The following is a 22,195-nucleotide window of genomic DNA, read 5'->3' on the forward strand; positions in this document are numbered from 1 at the left end:
CACAGCAGTCATTCTCTGAGCAATTAGTGTGTACTTGGGTTGAAATTCCTTATGTCAAATGAGTTTTAATTTACTTTTATCAAGTGCCATTTTATACTTGTAATAAAAGTCATAAAGAGAAGGAACTAAATTCAAACTGAGAGAGTGCCAAAGCAACAAAATAACGTAAACCCCCAAAAATGATAACTTTGTATAAAAGGCGTCCAGTTCTTTTATTTTTTTTCTCCTAGGGCCTGTTTTCTATATACCTAATAATTTTCATATTTCTCTAGTGGACCAAGTTCATGTTATCAACATCAGACTTTAATTATGTGCTGATTATTGGAAGTTGAAGCGGGAAGTTCAGGGGCCTTCACAGTGACGTTTCTGTAGTTGGTTACATTCTGGAACATATCGCAGTCCATTTCCACAGTGAGCCTCTGGAGCCCCACCTGTGTCGGTGCGAACTGGAATTCGGTGTACAAGGTGTTTCCAGGCCACACGGAAGCTATTCTGAAATAAAGGAAAAGGCAGGTGGTAGTTCTGTCCCATTGCTTTGCTAGTCCCAGTGACTGATTCTTCCCTGCTTGAAGAGGTGAACTGTGAAGAAATAAACATTTAAGTACCTTGCTGTTGAAACAGGAGGTTTTAGGGAGCCTCCCTGTGGCAAATGATTACATGGTTAGGAAGAAAAACATCCTATTCTAAGGGTTTCCAAGCTACCTCTGTAATTTATCATCTGTGACTTCAGTCTGGTCCCACTCTTGGTAGTAGTACCGGGGTGTGTTTGGGAGGGCTATGGTTTTGGACCCCTCACATTGCTAAGTGCTGTAAGGGTACAGTAGACATACACAGAAGATGTCAGTATGTTAACAGGTGGTGTTTGGCATCCTATCAGCAACCTTTCAGCCTACTTGTGGACCAACAACAGGAGTAGCACAGATTTCCTTTGAGCTTTCCCCCACAGCTGATCTCAGATACCACAAAAATGTAGTTAAATGCTGGCAGTCCATCCTCTCAACTTACTGGCAAGAGTGATTCATTTAGTTTCATAAGGCTGAGGCATTGGCTGAATAACAAGACAACTACCAGGTATTTCAGGAGTAGGCAGCATGAACTCTAAACTGTATACTGTGTTTTCAACAAAGAATGTGGTGGACACAGTGAGAGAAGAAGAGATAATGAAAGAAGATACTTGCAACATCTGAAACCAACAAAGGACTCATATGGGGAACTCCTATAAATCAACAAGGTGGAAAAGCAGAAACCGAAAGAAAAGTGGGCAAAGATAAAAAGAAATCTTTTACAGAGGAGGAAACAGAAAAGGGTAATAAACATATGAAGAGTTGCAAATTAAAACAATAATGAGATATTACCTTATTTCTCTTAGACTGGAAAAAAAGCTGAGTATTGCCAAGAATGGAGAAAAGTGGAGAAATGGTAGAAACTCCTGTACTGCTGGAGGGAGTGTGGACTTCTGCCATCATTCTGCAGACAAATCTCATTAATCTTGGGTCCCTGCCTTTCTGACCAGTTGAGATGTTTCAGTGAGATGAGAAGCTTGTAGTCTCTCTCTCTCTTTTAAAGATTTTATTTGAGAGAGAGCACAAGCGGGTGGGGAAGGGGGGACAGAAGTAAAGGAAGAAGCAGGCTCCCCATTGAGCAGGGAGCCCAGATGTGGGGCTCAAACCCCGAGATCATGACCTGAGCTGGAGGCAGATGCTTAACTGAGCCACCCAGGTGCCCCAAGAAGCTTGTGGTCTCTTACCTGTACCTCCTCTCTCTGTAAATGAGCCCCCTTCCAAAGAGGGAGATCACACAGTCTTTCATGGGAGCATCTAGGAAGTTATGGAGGCGGACTGAAGCCTTAAGAAGTTGATACTGCTCTGCTGTCTCTGGCATCTGTGGGAAGAGGCAAAATCTGGAGCAGATACAAAGAGCACAGGGCTACAGTTACTGCTTCCCCTCCTAGGCACCCTCCCTGTACTCTCCTCAGTTACTCTCCTGTCTGCCATCCGGACCCAGACTCCACACCTGACTTCTTTAGCCCTCTACAGGTCTTCCTGCGTTTATACTTACCCTTGCCTTGATTCATCCATGGCCATTTCTGATGGTGCCTCTCCTCTTAGAAACCTTGGAGGGGGTCCCATTGTCTTCAGAATTCAGCTTTGGTTGGCATTCAGAGCCCTTCATGGTCTGACCCCAATCCCCTTTTCCAGCCTCACCTGTACTTCCCTTGACTAAATGACATCCCAGCACCCCTCTCAGACTCCCTTTGGGGCCTCTCTGTTCAGTCTTCTGCCTGCAATGGCCTTCCCCAACCTCTGCACTATAGCTTACCTATTTTTCAAGGCTCAGCATAAGTGCCTCCTCCTATTAAGCCTTTCTCAAAACCACCAGCTGAAATTAATCCCCTTACTTCACTTATGCCATAGTGACTTTGTACTCTATTGAAGCACTTACATAAAAGACCTAACATTGTGTCTCATTTACTTAACTATAACATAACCTCGTTGAGGGCTGGGACCAGATCGCATTCATTCTGGTCAGGGTAGACATGTGGATAGAGGACTAGATCAAGAGCCATAAGCCTCTAAAACATCCTGTTTTCATGATCATGGGTATGATAATCTCTAGGACTGTTTCCTCATCTGAATAATATGAATAATTCTACCTCACAAGGATTTTGTATTAAAGAAAGAAGGTGAAAATACGTTGGCATATGTATAAATTGCTAAATAAATGTAGGCTAGTATTATCCAAGTATGGAGGAAGCAACTGGGGAGGCCCTGATTTTTAAAATCTTTATGTAACCAAAAAAAGAAGTTGGAAGATGTAAACCTTAATAGCATATGTAAGAAACCATCTCTTTCAAGAGAAGGAGCTCTCAATCTAGCATTTTCTGGTAATCCTACAGCATAGTTGTTTCCCTGAAGCTTGAGGGGCTCTGATTCCTTCTGAGATGGGAGCAAATGAGAGTGATCTGGGGAAAGACTAGTGCCTACCTCAATGGTAAGGTGTGGTCTACAAATGGCGATGTCTTCCTGAGCAAAGCAGCTAAGGCTACGCTCAGACTGTGTTGCCGTGGCCATGACAGTGAGTCTCAGGAAGCTGTTCTCTGGTGGGCTTTGCTCAAAATGGAAGAAGGCCAGGTTTTTGATGGTTTTGTTAACTGAAACAGGACAAGCAGAGTCAGTGCAAATCATGAAGGTGTGTGCCCTGGAAACAGGCAATATTACACACAATGCAAAGGAGTCTGTATCTCACTGAAGCCAGAAAGATGCCTCATTTCTCATTAGCAATTTCAAACTTGAACTCAGTCAAGACCCCACTCCCTACCACCATCACTGCCTCCAACTTTCTTGACAGACCACCTCAGTGGGGTTGTTGAAGGCCCCGGCAAACTAGAACAAGTTAAGCTCTCTGGCCTCAGCTTCCTTGTCTAATAACACCTACCTGGTGGGTGGCTTATGTTAAATGAGATACTGAGTGCTTATCTCAGACCCTGCCACACAGTTGTTGCTGAATATATGCCCTTAGTTCCTTCTTATTCTCTGCTTTCTCCTTTTGCCGAGAAAATGAAGGCATCTTTCATTGTCTAGGAATCTTCTCAAGCTCATGTTCCCAGTCCCAGCCCGCAGACATAGTCATCTACCCCTGCTCCTACCACCCCCATGAAGATGAGATGTCCTCCCTCCCCCAAGTAAACCCTCCGCTTTTCAAGTCTGTGCCCCATCCTGACCCTACCACTGCCTGCTCGTTAACCCTGGGGCAAATTATGTAACCTCTCTCTGTCTTGGTCTCCTCATCTGTAAAGTGGGGATAATAGTAGCTGCTGCCTCAGAAGGTGGTTGTAAGGGTAAATGAGACTGTGTGTATGGAACACTTAACACTGTGTCTACCAAAAGTAGGCTACAGTTATTCTAGTTGCCTCTCATGTCCCCCCAGGGTTGCACCGTCAGTTATAACCCATTTTTCCCGAGGCTTCAGGCTTTCCCTCTCTGTTGATTGTTTTCCTCAGCATGTAAGCAGATTCTGCTCTCTCATCTTAAATAAGCAAAAAAACCACCCTTCCTCTACCCAGTGTCCCTGGCTGACTACCACTCAGCCTGTCTCCTTTTTCAGTCTGTTCTTCCAGGAAGGACTGTATATGATGTCTCGCTTCCTCAACTCTCCATCAATTTAGCCCCCAGGAAGCTGGCCTTTGCCGTCACTTCTCAGTAAGACCACTCCTTCAGCATCTGCTTTTCAACCTTGACATCTCATGGCCACTCTCCTGCCCCTGCTGGGTGCTCCTTCCTCTCTTTGACCTCTCTGTTTCCCTTATTCCCTGCTCTTTTCCTTCCTGCATCCTACATGCTGGTGCTGCCTGGGTTCCCCTTTCAGCCTCTTCTCACAATCCTTCCACTCCCAGGAGCTCATCAATGCCCTGACTCTTGGCAGCCCCCTCTGTGCTGGGGTTCACACATCTGGTCTCCAACCCAAGCCATTCTTTTGAATGCCAGGTTTAGGTTTCCACCTGCCTACTAGCCATCTCTGTTTGGATGTCTCATGGGCTTTCAAACCCAACATGCCATAAACAGAACTCATCATCCTTCTCCACATACTTGCTCTTCCTCATTTTCCCTATCCTAAAGAGGAAGCAACACTCTCACCACCCCCCCACACACACATATTCACAAGTCCAATCTAGCCTACCTCCTTAATATGTCTTCATTTGAAGTGCTGCTAGTCTAATTTGTCCTTCATGCTTTGACTTGTTACAAAACCTTCCAACCTCTGATCCAGTGGTTCTCAACATTAGATGCCCATTAGAATCATAGAGAGAGCTTTATGAAAATAGTCCCAGTGCCAGGCTACACACCAGATCGATAATATCTGACTCTGGAAGTGAGACCCAGGCAGCAAGCAGTATTTTTAAAATTCCCCAGGTGATTCAACATGGAGCCAAGGTTGAGAGTCATTATTCTAATATGACCTCTTCCATTCCATTCTGACAACAACTTTTTTTTTTTTCAAATGAATTTCTGATCACATTGGCCCCTCTAGTTCAAATTTTCCCCAGCTTCCCACTGCCCAAAGAACAAAACTCAAAATCCTTGGCATGATATACAAAGCCCTGCGTGATCCAGCCCCCGCCCCCCGCAGAAAGGGAACATGGTGGAGACACTGGAGGCAGGGGAGCTGGTTAGGAGGCTGTTGGAATAATGTAGACAAGCTCCGGTCCACTGATTCTCTTTTGTCTGCACATTGGAATCACCCGATGAATTTAAATCATTTTTGATGTTTGGGTCCAACATGAAGTTTCTGATTCAATTGGTCTGGGGATGCAGGCTGAGCATCAAACTTCCCCAGGTGATTCTGATAGGCAGCAAAGTTTGAGAACAACTGCTCTAGTCCAGGAACTCTCAACCCTAGGATAACATAGGGAGCTTTTAAAAAGTACCAATGCGGGCGCCTGGGTGGCTCAGTTGGTTAAGCGACTGCCTTCGGCTCAGGTCATGATCCTGGAGTCCTGGGATCGAGTCCCACATCGGACTCCCTGCTCAGCAGGGAATCTGCTTCTCCCTCTGACCCTCTTCCCTCTCGTGCTCTCTCTCACTCTCTCAAATAAATAAATAAAATCTTTAAAAAAAATAAAAATTAAAAAAATAAAAAGTACCAATGCCTGGACCCTACCCCAGACCAATGAAGTAGGACTTTGGGGGAGAGGAAGAACCTGTGCATATGTTCTTCTGCCTTGAATAGTCATGATGCACTTTTCTGCCTGTCACTGCCCTTCCTACTTGTCCTTTCAGACCCAGTGCAGTCTGTTTACCTGGGTGAGATGCTCCCCTGCCATTGTATTCTGTTCACCTTATCAAACACTTCTTTAACTGCTACCATTGTCTGTTAACTTACCTGACTGCAATTGAAATTACGGGGGCTTTGGTCTGTGTGAAGCTCAATAAATATGTGTTGAATGGCAGAGAAACGGCACACCAGGGGCTTTAAGCCACCTCTTCAGACCTTCAGGGGTGCCCCATGGCTGCTGCCTCCCAGGGTGGGAGCTGGGGTTTGGGGATATCTGGGAGGCCATAGAATTACCCATGTTGGCACCGAGCATAAGGGACTGCTTCTTCTTCCAGAGCTCAGCAGCAAGGATGCCATTGTAGTATATTGCCTGCAGCCCAAATGCCAGCTGCACTGCCTTCTCCTGGTCACTGGGGTTAACCAGGCTCACTGAGAACTGGGCATTCCCTCCCAGGTATACAGAGCAGGGTGCTTCCAAGAACATGTATAGAGGCTCAGCAGTCTTGAGACTGGGAGGATGGATGCCACTGTGTTTTTCATGTCGCATTCTCTCTTCCTGGACTTTCTCCAGCACCTCTTTTTCTTGAGGAGATCCTGAAGAATGGAGGAGACAAAGCAGGCCTTTTATCCAGGGGGTATAGACCCTTCTAATAAAAGTCCAAGATTAAGATTCATTTACCCACTGCTACTCAAATGCCAAAGTCACAAGAACTCTGCAACCCTCTAAAGCCACATTTAGCTTAAAAAAAAAAAGCCCTAATGTGAGGCCTGAAACCATAAAAAAATCCTCGAAGTCAGGCAATGACTTCTTTGACATTGGCCATAGCAACTTCTTTCCAGATATGTCTCCTGAGGCAAGACAAAAGCAAAATTAAACTATTGGGACTACATCAAAAAGCTTCTGCACAGCAAAGGAAACAAACAGCAAAACTAAAAGGCAACCTATGGAATGGGAGAAGATATGTGCAAATGACATGTCTGATAAAGGGTAGTATCCAAAATAAATTATAAAACTCAACATCCCCAAAATGAATAATCCAATTAAAAAATGGGCAGAAGACATGAATAGATGTTTCTCCAAAGAAGACATACAGATGGCCAACAGACACATGAAAAGATGTTTAACATCACTCATCATCAGGGAATGCAAATCAAAACTACAATGAGATACCACCTCACACCTGTCAGAATGGCTAAAATCAGCAACACAAGAAACAACAGGTTTTGGTGGGGATGTGGAGAAAGGGGAACCCTCTTGCACTGTTGGTGGGAATGCAAATGGGTGCAGCTACTCTGGAAAACAGTATGGAGGTTCCTCAAAAAGTTAAAAATAGAACTACCCTGCAATCCAGCGATTGTACTAGTAGGTACTTACCCAAAGAATACAAAAATATGATTTCAAAGGGATACATGCTCCCTGATGTTTATAGCAGCATTTTCTACAACTAATCAAATTATGGAAGCAGCCCACGTGTCCATCAATTGATGAATGAATAAGAAGATGTGATACACACACACACACACACACACACACACACACACACACACACACACACACAGGAAAACTATTCAACCATGAAAAAGAATGAAATCTTGCAATTTGCAATGATATGGATGGAGCTAGAGTGTATTATGCTAAGTGAAATAAATCAGTCGGAGAAAGACAAATACCTATGACTTCACTCGTGGAATTTAAGAAACAAAACAAATAAGCAAAGGGGAAAAAGAGGGAGAGGCAAACCAAGAAACACTCTTAACTATAAAGAACAAACTGGTGGTTACCAGAGGGGAGGCGGGTGGGGTGGATGGGTTAACAGGTGATGGGGATTAAGGAGGGCACTTGTCATGATGAGCACTGGGTGATGTATGGAAGTGTTGAATCATTATACACCTGAAACTAATATTACACTGTATGTTAACTGGAATTTAAATAAAAACTTAAAAAGAAAAGGTCTACATTGGGCAGATCCACTGCAGATATCACATGTCTCTTCCAGGTCATTCCAGTTCTTCAAGTGTTATGCATTTGCCCCTTGAATGGTGGGAGAGCAAGCTTTTGGACAAGTCATACTGACTCTGAGGACAGATCTGCAGGGACTCACATCTTCCTAAGTGAAGGAATGGACTTATTCCAAGGGCAGTGGGGGCCATGGAATATTCTAGAGCAGGGAGTAACATTATTTTGTGTCTTAGAAAGCTCACTCTGGAATCTAAGTTGGAAAGGGAATGATAATGGAGAGACTGGACCTAGGGGGTCCAGTTAGGAGGCTGTTAAAATGCTGCAGAGAAGAGATGTTGAGGCCCTGAATTTTCTATAAGCAGTGAAGAAGGAGATAAGGAAACAGATACGAGAGAAAGTGGGGCAGTGAAGGAGGGAGAGTTGAAGAAGGTGCAAGCCTTCTTGTTTGGACAAACAGGTGACGGTGATGCCATTAATCAATATGGAGGAAGGAACAGATTTGGGGTGCTGGAAGAGAGGGTGAGAAGGAGAGAGGGAGAACATCTGGCAGCTGGGCTTGGTATTAATTGTGTTGTTTTATAGTAGTGGTTTTCAACTGGGGGCAAGTTTGCCCCCCAGGGGACCTTTAGAAACATCTGGAGACTTTTGGTTGTCACAGCCTGTTGTGGTGGGTTGCTGGCATCTAGTGGATATGGTCTGAGAATGCTGCTAAACATCCTATGATGCACAGGCCCCCACAATGGAGAGTTATCTGGCCCAAAATGTTGAGTATCAAATGGGGTTAAAAAGCCCTATTTTATATGATGAGGAGAAGACTGTGAGTCTCTCTGGCCTGCATCTTTCTGGCCCATCCCTTCCCCTCTGTTGGCATATCAGGTGCTGAGAAGCCTGGGGCCCTCCCCTGCCCAGTACCTTCAGGATACTTGTAGTTCTGAGTGATGTCCTCACAGCGGTTGCTGCCCACACCCTTGGTGCTGATGTTGTTGCCAACATACTTAGTGTTGGAATTGGTCAGCTCCAGTGCGCCATCCTCACGACACTTCCAGACCACACACGAGGCATTTACTGCGGCGAAAAGGTCTGATACTCCAGGGGTCAGGCCTAGTGTCCCCTCCTTGACTGCTCTGACAGGGGCCAGATCACAGGACCCCAGAACTGAGGGAGAAGAAGGTCAGTGAGCAAGAGGAACCATACCCAGACCTCTCTCTGAGTCAGAGCTGCATAACCTCTGTCCCCATCCTATACACTATTTTCCCTCCCCCAAGATCAAGGTCAGAGGTGGGCACTAGGCAGTTTCTGAAAGGGCATTGCAGTGGTGAAATTCACAATTATTTAGTGACAGTACTTTTTGGTCATGGCTTGTGGCAGGAGCCCTCTCAGAAACTGGACAGGTGGAACCTCAGAGGACCGTAGTAACGGGAGTTCCTTAGCCAGCTCTGCTATGGATATGATAGGAATAGGTCACCTTTATTGAGCACTTACTATGTGCCAGGCTCTATTACTATTCAGCTGCTGAGAAAGGAAGAACAATCCTTTTATGGCTCCTGAAGATTTCTTCTCTGAGCTTGAGCCTATCTTGATACCCTCTTTATCCATATCCAGAACCTCAGAAATCCCATGCCACAAGCCCCTAACCCAGCACATCCACCAGCTATCTTAAGACCTTTTACCCTTCCTTGAGACTCTGTTTCCTTGCCCGTTGCTCCGAGGTAGGGCAAGTCTCCCCATGGCCTTGGGCCTAGATGGCTAACGCCTTTGTTCCCTTGAGCCTGCTGGCTTCAGGTGAGCATTCTGCTGGCCACTATCATTCCTTCCACTTCTCCTGTTTTAGGAGATGCGGACCCCCTTTGGACCTCCTGCTGCTCCTGTTTTCGAGGGACTTCTTGCTTGTATAGCTTTGTGCAGCCCAGGATGGTACTGGGCCTACCCCCAGCCTTTACCTCCACCTCCACTGGGAACACGTGGGTACAGAATCTGCCATCCGTCATAACCTGGGGGCAAAGTAGGCCGGGTCATCCAGCACTCCGTGGAAGTCTGGAAGATCCTGAAGGTACCAAAAGAGTAATTCAAGTGGGAAAAAAAGTGGAGGACACTGTAAAAGTGGCTGCAACACTCCCAGGGGAGGTGGCGGGAGACTTGCCACGACTGACCATCAGCATTCTGCCTACAAGAGTCTTGAGGGCCTCCTCAGTGCTGGGGTCGCTCAGGGTGTGTAGGGGGTGCCGTGAGGTTATACCTTGTGGATTTGGAACCCTCCCATGCCTGGGGCCTCATCCACTTGGGCTTCTCACCAGATTCTGCCTCTTTGGCCTTCTCCATTCTGAAAGCCCTCCTCATTGTAGTATTCATCTACAAACAAGCGGCCGCCGGTTCCCTGGGCTGAGGCAAACGTGGTAATGACGCGGGCAGGGATTCCCAGGCATCGTAGCACTGCGTGGGAGGGGGCCAGAGAGTCAGGGGATGCCAGGGAGGCCTGGGTATGTATAGCTAGTGTTTTCAGTGTCTCCTCTGGGCAGGCATGGTCTGAAGTGCCACCTGACACTGTGGAAAGAGGAGGGGCGTGGGCACCTGGCATATAGGACTGACCCACAGGCCCAGGATGCGTAAAGGCCGAGAGAGGAGGTACAGACAGTTTATGCAGCAGGGCGAGGCTTACAGAATGTACAACAGAGCACCGGGGCTTACTCCTGCTGGGGCAAGGGCAGGGAAAGTGTCAGGGCGAAAGCCGTGGGGCAACCCAAAAGCAGGGCAGGCACGCTGTACAGGAGCCAGGGTGACCTGGGGGTGCGGCAGGCAAGCCAGCTCTGTACCTGTGCAAGCCACTGCGGCGAACACCCAGGCCTGACTGTCACACACAGGTCGCCCTTGGCCTGTGATCCACTGGCGCAGGATGGGCACACTGCCCCGGCGCTTGCTCAACAAGGCCCCTTCCTGGGCAGCAGCAGCGGTCTGTGGGGTGGGCAGGACACTCTTCTCCTTGAGAGCATGCAGCTATTTGTGGAAATGTGTGGATGTTATGTGGGGCCCAGGACAGAACCGCCTCTGGAGGGGGGCAGGGAGTAAGGAGGGCTTAGACCCCACTTGTATCAGAATCATCTGGATACTCCTGGGCTTCACCCTACCCACTGGATTATAATCTCTAGGAGTGGGGCCTGGGGAATTCTTTTATTTATTTATTTATTTATTTATTTATTAATATTTTATTTATTTACTCATGAGAGAGAGAGAGAGGCAGAGGGAGAAGCAGGCTTCCCGCAGAGCAGGAAGCCTGATGCGGGACTCGATCCCAGGACCCTGGGATCATGACCTGAGCCGAAGGCAGACGTTTAACCATCTGAGGTGCCCCAAATTCTCCTTTTTATCTAGTCCTCTGGAAGCCAGGGGTTTGTGGACCACATTGGCAAGCAAAGCATACATCATAAGAGGAGCAAGAGAGCTGCCTCTCACTGGGGGCTCGTTTCAATGCTCCTTCACTTGCCTGACCCTGATTCCTTTGAGGGCATTTGCTCTCAGGGCCTCAAGGCCCACTTGTCCCCAGCTTCCTCCTCCTCAAGGTTGACCTTGTCGTCCTCCACCTCTTCAGAGGGGAGTCCAGAGGCACAAGCTGAAATGGGGAACTCATGGTTCCCCAGAAAGGACATTAAGGGACAGGAGGAAGCTACCAAACTACCTTCATGGTCTGTATATTCTTAGGAATAACTTAGAAATGAAAACAATTAACCATGTGAGCGGCAAACACTGGGCAAGATAGACCCTACCCCCTCCTTCCCATGAACCTAAGCCTGCAGGTTGGGCTGACGGGAGGAGGCAACGGAGGGAGGAGGGCTCTGAGGAACTCCAGGCCAGTTTTAGTCCTCCTGGCTTGGGTCCCGAGGGATGATACTTCCCTTTGCTTTTCTCTCCCTTGTGGATGCTACTGTCCTCCCTCCTCACTCAGACTTTCTCCAGGAACTGACCCCCACATCCTGGGAGGAATGGACCATTTGCGATTTGAAGGTTTCCAGGGCCGTAAATGTAGGCAGCTCCGGCAGAAGGCTCCCCCCACTCCCCACCTCACTCACCAAGGCACCCAAAATGTGGGCTACATGCTCCGGGTTGCCCCACTGCTCCACCTGCTTGTCCATGCTCAGTAGGCCCAGGCTGAGGTCAATGACACTGCTCTCAAACTGGAAGGAACACACAGGACCGTGATGAAGGGCCTCCAGGTTGGGTACTTATCCCCTGCCATCACCTCATCCTTGTCCCAGACTCAGGTTCCACTCCTTCCTGCCTTGCCTTCTTGTCTCCCGTGGCAGTTCTGGCTTTTCCCTCTGTCCCACTGTGCCCCCTGTTCCCTGTGTCCGTGCAGTCCTATCCTTTGCCTTTTCTGTTGTCTGACTTTCCTGACAGGGCATGAGCCCTTGCGGACCAGAGCTGTATTGTTTGATTTTTGTTGTTGCCCATTTTGTGTGCTCCTGCTGCTCCTGCCATCACTGACCCACATGGGGAGGAGACCAAGGCAGCGTTTGCTCTTGAGGGACCCACAGTTTGGGAGCAGAGGGGGACATGCAGGCCTGTAGACTATAGATCTCAGCAACATGGCCAGGGCTCTAGGAGAGATGCCAACCCAGGGCAGAGGGCATAGTGGGGAGAGTCACTCTTAACCTTTGGGGGCTGAGGAAAACGTTCTGACGGTCTTAAAAGGTGGATAGGAATTTTCTGGGTTGATAAAGGAGGGAAGGTATTCCAGGCATATTCAGCCTGTCTGTTCAGGGGATGGCCAGAAACTGGAGCGTGGGGTGGCTCTTGAGAAAAGAAAAGCAGTGGCCTGGCTCTGAAGGGCCTTAGGGGTCAAGCCAGGGCATTTAGTTTTTATCCTGAAAACAGTGGGGATTTAACAGAGGTTTGATTTGCTGTGGCCCTTAGGAAGATAACTCTGGAAGCTGTGGAGGATGGTCTGACGTGGCCCTGAGGAAAGAAAGGCACCACATAGCTGAAATGGCCAAAGGAAGCCTCACTGATACACCAGGGAACAAGGGTGGGAAAAAAGGAGGATTCGGTGTGGTGCCACCCTTTCTTCCGTCTTGGGTCTCTGCACCTTTCCCAGAACTTCCAAGAGCGCTATGTTGGGACAGAGCATCTGGAGGTTCACAACATCTGTGGTCTGTAGAAGCCACTATGAGGAGGGCCTAGGGAAGAATTGGCCATTTTTAGTGGAAAACAAGTGGCAGTTACTAATTATGATGACTCTGTACTTTGGATCTGGATTTGCTTCACCTTATTTTGTAGTAAGACACTAACTGCTTAAGAAATAAGGGTGTTTTAATTAATCCATTAAACAGATGTGAAAAAGATCATTTTAAGAGGTGCAGTCTCTTTGAAAAATGGATCAAACTCTTGAATTCAACATACTCAATATGTTTGTAAATAAACTTATGCCATGAATCCTTAAAAAAATAAAGGGAAGAAGAAATGGCCTCATAACCTAAAGGCTTTTGGACGGGCCAGCTCTGTCTGGCCTGAACACCGAAGGTTATGGGGCAATTACTGGCCCCTATCCTTTCCCAGAGGTCCCTGTACCTGGCCAAAGTCCCAGGGCTCTGCGTGGAAGCAGTCAGCCGTGCCCAGGTAGATGAGGCCGTTCTGGTTCAACACGTACTCCCTGCGTTGAGACTCCTTCTTCAGGAACACAGCATCCTCTGGTGAAAAGCAGGCCGGGATGAGGGCCTATGGGGTGCTAGGCCTGCCCTCCACACCTAGGCCTCTGTTCTCCCTGCTCAGGTCAGGTTTGGCTGCCGGCCTTCTCTTTAGCTCTGGGCATGATGAAAATTGGAGAGGAATTCCCTTTTTTCACTGACCCCACTGGGACCCAGACTCTTCTCTGGTGCAGAGTGGGAACAGGGGTCAGAGTCCCTGGGTCAGCCAAGGTGTCCTTCATGGTCAGCCAGACAGACAGGAACAAGCCAAGCTTAAAAAGCCTACTGGTTCCCAGAAGACATGGGCAGCCAGAGTGCTTTTGGCCCAAGAGAATTTGGCAACAGCCCAGGGAATTTCCCAGTGGGCCTGTTATATCTCATAGCCAAATGCTTGGCTGGCTCAGTCAGTAGAGCATGCGACTCTTGCTCTTGGGTTATAAGTTTGAGCCCCATGTTGGGCGTAGAGATTACTTAAAAATAAAATCTTAAAAAAAATTTAAAAATAGTGTGTCAGAAAAACAAACAAAAAAACGATCAAACATAGATTGACGGGTGAGCAGAAAGGAAGAGGAGCATCTGGTAAGACAGGGTCAGAGGGAATGGTGGAGCTGGGTGAGGTAGAAGCCAGTGGAAGCCCTGGGGGCGTCCAAGTACGTCTAAGACTCCCACAGTCTCTCCTGCCTGTCCTGCTGCCTTCCTCACAGGGTCGGGCTGGGGTTCATGAGGAGGCTGGTAGGCTTTAAGGAGGACACTCTAGGAAGCCGGGAGCGGCAGGGAGACCTGCTCTGTTTGTCAAGTGTCTCTCTCTGCAGCTGTTGCTGGGTGGGGGTGGGAGAGGGGGAGGAGAGTGCTTAGGCTGGTTCCTGGAGACTAATAAGAGAAAAGGCTTTCCAGATTATCCCTCCAGGCATCTGCTGGGATGAGGGTACTCAAAACAACAGAAGGATAGGATATTAAAAATCTGGGAAGCCCTGAAGAACCTGAGGCCTAAAATCATAGAACCATGTGCCCGAGGAGCCCTTGACTCCTGCCCCTCCATCTTGAGACTCTCTATAAAATCACTTCAAAGTGAGGTGCTGGGCCCCAGGCTCTGCAGGGCTCTGGGAGGTACCTTATCAAGCACAGGTAGCATCACCCTCCCCTTCCGCCCCAGGGTGTGGCCCCTTTTATAAAGTTCTCTGCTTATGAATAGGACTTTCTTTCTAGGATATAAAATTTCCTTTTGAGTCCAGGAGAGTCCCATCTCCAAGTATGCTAAGATGGACTGAGTCCCGGATAATCTGAAAATCTCTTAATCACCTCCCAGAGAAGCAGAGCCAATAACTCACCCCTGCCAACGCAGACATCTCCGTACAGACTCACACAGAGAGGCCTTCCCCAGGCAGGGTCAAACCAAGCATAGACACAGGAAACCCGGCATGGATTCAAGACTGAGAGTTCCCACTGAACCGAGCATGGTCTCAGAACTGTCTTTGCTGTGTCTTTGCTCTGGCCCACCAGGGCCTAGCTCTGGTTGTGGGTTCGAGTCAGCAAGGCAGGGACACTAGGGCCCTCAGCTTTGGAGGGAAATATGTCAAGAGCCATGGGTCCTCCCCCAGCTGAAGGGGCCCTGACTCCACATTTACCCACATGGGGCAGCTGCACCTGAATGGACACTCGTTCCCATCTGTTGCTCTACCTGCTCATCCCCTTGGATCAGGAAATAAGAGCCTGAACTGAACATAGGCAGGGCTATCTGAAGGAGGGGGGACTGGAGAACCCCACCCCATGCAAGAAACGTGGAGAGAGGCAGTCCACTGGGTTTCAGATGCCACATAGAAAGGGAGTTAGGAACTGGCTGGAGGAACCCGGGAAGATTTCTTCTGCTTCGCTACGTTTCCTTTTGTCTCCCAGCCTTGCCTTATAACAAGGGCCCCTTCAGGCTGGCAGTGAAACTCCTGAAAGAGAAAGGCTCTGCATTTGTCTCTGGGTAGTGAGGGAAAGCTGATCCAAATTGTTTTCCATCCCCCTAAGCAATGCTTCAGGAAGCCCCAAGGAGTAAGGTGGGGGGGGTGGGGGTGGCAGATTTAAAAAGGAAAGACAGACTCAACCTTCAGAATGGGAAGGAAGAGGAGATGCCCTCCTCGTGTTTGGAGCATGTCAACCACGTCTGATGATCTTTTTAAAATGAAATAGTCCCAACAGCCAAGGCTGAGCTTTGCCAGAGGTAGCCACTGGTTGGGCTGCAGGAGGTCACCTGATCTCAGGAAAGCCCACCCTTAGTCTGCTGAGCTACAGGCCACTGGCTGTTTGATTTGCCACTCTAGCAAATACTTAGGTTGATGTGGAGAGGACCCAGCAGCCAGTAGTAAGAACAGAATATACAAGTGGAGAGAAGCAGAGACAACCAAACGGCAGATTTATTGTGGAGCTGATAAAGCTGAAGATTTGGGCCCTTCACTAGCATAGACCACTTTAGGCCTGAGCAATTCAAAATTTTGTATTCTTTTTCTTAAAGAGGGTCCCCCAAATTATATAAATAAACCTTAGGTCCCGCAAACCCTGGATTCACCCTGGACACAGACTATGGGAGCCCAGGGAAGAAACCGGGAAGCCCGTCCCTCAGGTTGTGTCCATTCCTGAACCACTTTCCAGTTCTCAGCCCCTGTGCTGTCACAGTAAAGAGTGGCTCTCCCAGGGTCATCTCAGTGAGTCTCAGCTCCTGTGACCAAAGAGCCCGACCCGGCACCAGGGTTTGGTGGTGAGATAAGCCTTTCCTTTCAGGGGGAGGCCCCAGGCTGCTTCTGCCAAGGGTGACACCAACACAGACCCCGGGTCTGAGAGGCCATTCATCCAGGGAGCAGGTACCACAGTAACTCAGTGCTGGTGCTGTCCTTAGAGGGAGCTGTGCACCGGGGCCTGGGGCAGTCACTTCCTGCCAGAGCTGTGCCCCAGCTCCTATGCCTGGAGTCCCTGTGCAGCCCAGGCTGGTTCAGGTCCAAACTCACCTCGAGCCCATGGGTTAAAGAGCACTGTGAACTGGCCTAAGAGGAGTTGCTTCTTGCCCAAGACCTGCAGCAGGAGCGAGTAGCGGCCGATGATGGCGTCTGCGGGCGCAGTCACAGAGATGGTCCAGCACTGGTCATGTCTGTCTTCCACTGCCGCATTCCACCACTTCTGGTCCCCCAAACGGGAAATTGGGAACATGGCTTGGGTCTTGTTGGCCTTGGAAGGGTGCTCTCCTGCAGTCACACGGAGATGAATTGGTCATTTGGACCTTTTGGTCACAACTCAGAGTAATAAAGTCAAGTATCATAAAGTTGGAACAGGTGAAAATTGGTTTTTGGTGAGGATGGAAGAAGTCCATCCAGTAATGGGAGGCAGTAAAGGGTGATAGGAGAGCACAAGTTCTCAGTGCTCATGGACCCACATCTAGAAAAGGTCCATAGTGTATAAAATGGGCGGAGTGGTACGCCTTCTTCGTAGGACGGATGTGAGGTCTTAATGAGATATTGCATGTGAAGCACTTGGCCTGGTATCTGATATGTAGTACAAATTCAATAAATAGTAGCAATTAAATGTTATCTTAAGCCTAGATGAGATCCATTCAGGCTTTTCTACAAAACTGATATATTTGTAACCAAAAGGAGCCCCTAGTGATAATGATGCTCAGCAACTTCTGAGTCATAATAAATGTGATTTTTAAGAAGATTTATTTTACCGGGCGCCTGGGTGGCTCAGTTGGTTAAGCAACTCCCTTCGGCTCAGGTCATGATCCTGGAGTCCCAGGATCGAGTCCCGCATCAGACTCCCTGCTCAGCAGGGAGTCTGCTTCTCCCTCTGACCTTCCCCTCTCTCATGTACTCTCTCTCTCTCATTCTCTCTCTCAAATAAATAAATAAAATCTTTTAAAAAAAAGATTTATTTTACCTATTTTAGGAGAGAGCAGGGGGAGGGAGGGGGAGAGAGAATCCTCAAGCAGATTCCCCGTTGAGTGCGGAGCTACATGAAGGGCCTCGATCCCAGGACCTGTGATCATGACCTGAGCCAAAATCAAGAGTTGGCTGCTTAACCAACTGAGCCACCCGGGCACTCCAATAAACACTATTTTTTATGCATGTTATTTCGTCCTCACCACAGCCCTGCCAGGTGGACAGGACTTCTTGAGGCTCAGATGCATTGTGGGCCATTTGCCCCTTTTTCCCTGAGGAGGTGCTGGAGAAAGAACCCCCCCCATCCTGCCACCAAAGGGGTCTAGGCCTGCCCCACTCACCAGTTTGTGCAATGAGGGCTACCTTCTTCAGGGTGGATGTAAATGCATAGACCGGAGCCTGGAAGTGCAGGATTATGGTGAAGGGCTGCCCTCTCCTCACAATGAGGTGCTGGGAGCTGATGGCCTTGGTGTGGTGCTCCTCATTGTTTTTTGCTGCCTGGAAGTCACAGTTCTTGATCCCCAGGGCTGTTGTGGGAAAGGGAAGTCATGAAGACGAGGTAAATGTGACAACTTTAGTAAAAAGAGAGACCCTGGAGTCAGAGTTGAACTGAGGTTCAAATCCTTGGCTCAACTTACATACTAGCTGCGCCACCTAAAGCAAGTAATTTAACCATCTGAGCCTCAGTTTTCTCTTCCTTAGAATAATCATCCTTCCCTGCAGGGTTGGAGAAATTAAATGAGTTAATGTATTAATACACTTAGCACAGTGTCAGACACGTAGGAAGTCCCATTAAATGAGACCATTACTATTATTAGTAAGAGCAGGGCTTGCCCTCATTCTTGACCTTCTTTTCTGGTCCCTAAACAAAACAATGAATAAAACCTGGAATTTTGCTCACCCCTACTCCTTTATTCTTCAAACACAGATAATTTTTAAAGCTGGTTTTGAAATCACTGAGCCGATTCTCTTGTTTTAAAGACGGGAAGAGTCAGGCCCAGAGAGTAGAACCAACTCACCTGAGATGATACTTGGCTCTTTCACCCAAAGGCTCACCAAACCCATGGCCCCATGCAGCCCAGAAAAGCTCTCCAAGGAGGGGGCCTGAGAGTATTATGACAGCCTATCAGGCCGTTCTCATTTTACAGTGAGTCTTGTAAATATACTAACAGACTTATGCAGAGGCCCCTGAACTTTCTGCATCCTCTGGTTATACCTATTCTCTTGCTTGATGTTGGCCTCTGCCCCTTGTATTTGGATTCCCTGACTCTTACCTCCCCTTCTCTCCCACTTAGCTTTGAGGCTATGACACCCTCATGCTTTCCCAGGGTTATCTCCTGTATGTATCACAATCCAGTGAGAATAATCAGGTTGTGATGCTATAAATCCATGTTAACTGTCACCATCGTTGTCAAAACTATGACCACCGATTTACCACCAACAACCTACCATATTGCCACCCATTGCCATACCACGGCTACCACTGCCACAGCACCCAGTACCACTCCCCAACATAGCCCCACCAACCATCACGTCCACCACCAGCAGCACCTACTACCACCCCCACCAGTCACACCACCAACACCTCCACCACCATCCTACTTCTCAATGAAAACACGTTATTGTGGAGGAGCTACTGAGAGTCAAGTAAGCCCCATGGAGAAATGGCTTGGCTCACCCTGTCCCATGGTTGCAGGCTGCTCTTCTCCACTCGTCCACAGAAAATGCCTGTCTTGAACTGTTGCTCCGTGCTGCCTCTCTGGATCTGTCCCAAGAGAAAATGATGGAGGTACTTTCATTGGCTTAAGAATCTGTAAATAGTAGAGTTTCCTTCCACTCCTCCTGTGAGCTCCCACACATGTTTCTGTTCTCTTGCTCCCTCCCCACTGCTATCTCTTGGGCCAGCTGCTGGGAGTTACCCTTTTCATTTTATCTCTTGTGCCCGGCTGCAGTAGGGGGTGGAATGGGGGAAGATCTGCCAGCTAGAGAAGCTAAGAGGAAACTTCTAAGCCTGTCGCTTCAGTGGTCTCAAGAGACCCTCAGAGATATTACCTGGACAACACTGGAAGACTCTGGAAGGGATGACTTCATAAGCAGGAGGCCCACATCCAACTCCAGATCTCAGGCCCTAAACATATCCTGGGCTTCGAGTTGCTAGATGTTTGTGGCTATTTTGGTAATAGAGAGAACCTGTGTGTCTGGGATTCATCTGTGTGAAGCAGATAAGGAGGTAGAATTTGTTGGTGAAAAATAAATGTCCTAAAAGTAGAAGTCAGAGCCCCAGCTCTTCTAAGCCCTCCGGGTCTGGGACACTCTTCCAGAGAAGGTTGGGAACTATCTTGGGACTCAGGGCCTATGTCTTTTCTATTTCTACTTATTTAGTCCCTGAGGAGATAAGACACAGGAAAGGACCTCCTCTTTGGCCCTCTAAAGCCAGCTTTTGCTAGGGCTTCTACGACTGTGCTACCCGGAGCACACTCAGGGGCAGCTATGCTGGCCTGCATGCATATGAGTTATCTGTAGAAAGATATAAAAGACACTGCAAGGAACATTGGGTGCCTGTGGAGAGGAGAGTTAGAGAAGGGGGTAGGAAGATAATTTTTCTCCTGTTTACACCAACTTTTAAAACTTTGAACCATTGTCCATTTGAAGAATCTTGTTATGTTAAAAAAAAAAAAAAAGAAATGAAGCTGCTGCCTTTTTACACCCCCAAAAATGATTCTTCATGAGAAATGAAGAGGTAAATTTTTCATTATTTGGAGATGATGTGATTTTTACCTGGAAACCATGAATCAACTAAAAAATGGTTATAAAAGATAATTTAGAGTCCTATTCTTAAGTTTGGTGCATTCCCAATAAAAATGCTAACAAATTTTTTCTCTGAAAGTAGAAAAGCTGATTCTAAGGTTCAAAGGAAATTTCTAAAAGATATAAGATATAATCTAAAAAGATCTAAGAAGATATAAAGATGTTTTAGATGAAAACATCTAAGATATGTTTTACTATCTAGTAGGGCCTCATCATGCTACATTTCTAACTTCTTATGTAGTATAACTAGCTTCCTAGATATTAAAACATAGTATGATATCACTGCACTTGAAAAAGCACATTGACCAAAATGTACACATTAAGTATGGGCTAAACATGGCACTTTGTATCAGTGGGGAAGATAAGGATTCACTAGTAAATGGTTTGGGGACAACTAGCTTGCAAAGTAAAGTTGTTTTTCTACCTTTCACCATACAACAAAATAAATTCCAGATGGGTCAAAACTCTAAATGTAAAAAATTAAATCCAAAAAGTACTAGAAGAAAAGATAATAGACTTATTTTTAAGCCAGCCTGGGGAAGGCCTTTTAAAATATTACTCAAACCCCAGAAGCCATAAAGAAAAAAATAGATAAATTTTATTCCTTAATTTTTTTACTTGGAAAAATCCATAAAGTTACAAGATATACAACAAATTGGGAGAAATGTTTGGAACTTGTAACACAAATTGTTACTTTTCTTAATGTAAATGATACCTGCAAATCAATAAGAACAATAAATCAATAGAAAAATGGGTGAAGGATATGAGAGAAAAGAAAATTCAAGAGTCTCTTAAATATATGAAAATATGTCCAGCCTCATTTAATAGAAATGCAAAATGAAACTACCCTAGGATATCATTTCTTTCTTTCAATCTATCAGATTGACCAAGATAGTTTGTCAACTTTCTGAGTTAGTGATGGTGTGGGGAATGAGTTAGTCTCTTATAGTACTGGTAGGAATGTAAATTGGCATAGCTTTCTTTCTTTTATTTTTTTAAAAAGATTTTATTTATTTGAGAGAGAGAAAGAGAGAGTACAAGTGGGCAGAGGGGCAGGGAGAGAGGAAGAAGCAGACTTCCCACTGAGCAGGGAGCCCAATGTGGGGCTCCATCCTAGGACCCCGGGATCATGACTTGAGCCAAAGGCAGACACTTAACTGAGCCACCCAGGTGCCCCTAAATTGGTATATCTTTCTAAGCGAAATTAAATAATATTTACCCAAACCTAAGTGCTTATACTTTTGACTCAGCCATTTCACTTCTAGATATTCTAATGCAAATAATCGAACATGTAAAATGAAATTTATACAAGTATATCCATTGTACTGGTAGTTACAATAGCAAAATATCAGAAACTACATAAACATTCATAAATAAGCTACTAGATAGACGTATTATGGGACATGCATTCAGTAGAAAACCATGCAAATGTGAAAAAGAATGAAGTAGCTCTACATAAGCTGGTATGGAACAATCCAAACTACATCGTTAAATGGAATAAGCAAGGTACAGAGCTGTGTGAACAATATGCTACCTTTGTATAAAGGATGTGGGGAAGAATATGTATGAATTTGCTTGTGTTTGCCTAGAGTATTTCTGGAAAGTTATTGCTTCTGTCTAGGGAAATTCAGTGCCTGGGTGTATGTCTTTTTTTTTTTTTTCTTTCTGTATATCCTTTAGTATCTTTATATCATGAGAATATGTTGTTATTATTTGAAAAATAACAAAAACTTGCAAGGGAAAGAAAAGCCTGACTGGGGGGTGCCTGGGTGACTCAGTTAGGTGGCTGCTTTTGGCTCAGGTCATGATCCTGGGGCTCCCTGCTCAGCGGGGAGTCTGCCTCTCCTTCTCCCTCTGCCCCTCCCCTCTGCTCGTGCTGTCTCTCAAATAAATAAAATCTTTTTAAAAAAATCTCTCAAGGATTTCTGCTTCTAGATAGAGCAGACTAGCTTGATCCTATCACCCCTGTTGACAGTAACCAGAAAAACTGAATAAAATATTTCAAAGCTCTGCCTGAAGGCATCAAGGCAGCACGGATTTGAGGGATCAAGATCTCAGGGAGAAGAGAA

General features: G+C 46.8%; 1 protein-coding gene and 1 pseudogene across 1 annotated transcript; one reads left to right on the top strand and one right to left on the bottom strand.

The window, feature by feature from the left end:
- Positions 1-281: 281 nt before the first annotated feature.
- EPB42 (erythrocyte membrane protein band 4.2) lies at positions 282-19,195 on the bottom strand. Its single transcript, XM_028126623.1, has 13 exons — positions 18,997-19,195; positions 17,660-17,845; positions 16,395-16,628; positions 13,292-13,410; positions 11,794-11,898; positions 10,543-10,723; positions 10,024-10,162; positions 9,673-9,776; positions 8,645-8,887; positions 6,067-6,366; positions 2,985-3,151; positions 1,748-1,881; positions 282-492 (listed from the first exon to the last, which is right to left on the bottom strand). The coding sequence occupies exons 1-13, from the start codon at positions 19,115-19,117 to the stop codon at positions 297-299; spliced, it is 2,229 nt and encodes a 742-aa protein (XP_027982424.1). The 5' UTR covers positions 19,118-19,195; the 3' UTR covers positions 282-296.
- Positions 12,801-13,026, top strand: LOC114226512 (cytochrome c oxidase subunit 7C, mitochondrial pseudogene; annotated as a pseudogene).
- Positions 19,196-22,195: the final 3,000 nt, after the last annotated feature.

Source organism: Eumetopias jubatus, unplaced genomic scaffold (assembly GCF_037043125.1).
Source record: "Eumetopias jubatus isolate StellerSeaLion01/CBP00866 unplaced genomic scaffold, mEumJub1_p1.0 scaffold_7, whole genome shotgun sequence".
Classification (NCBI taxonomy): domain Eukaryota; kingdom Metazoa; phylum Chordata; class Mammalia; order Carnivora; family Otariidae; genus Eumetopias; species Eumetopias jubatus.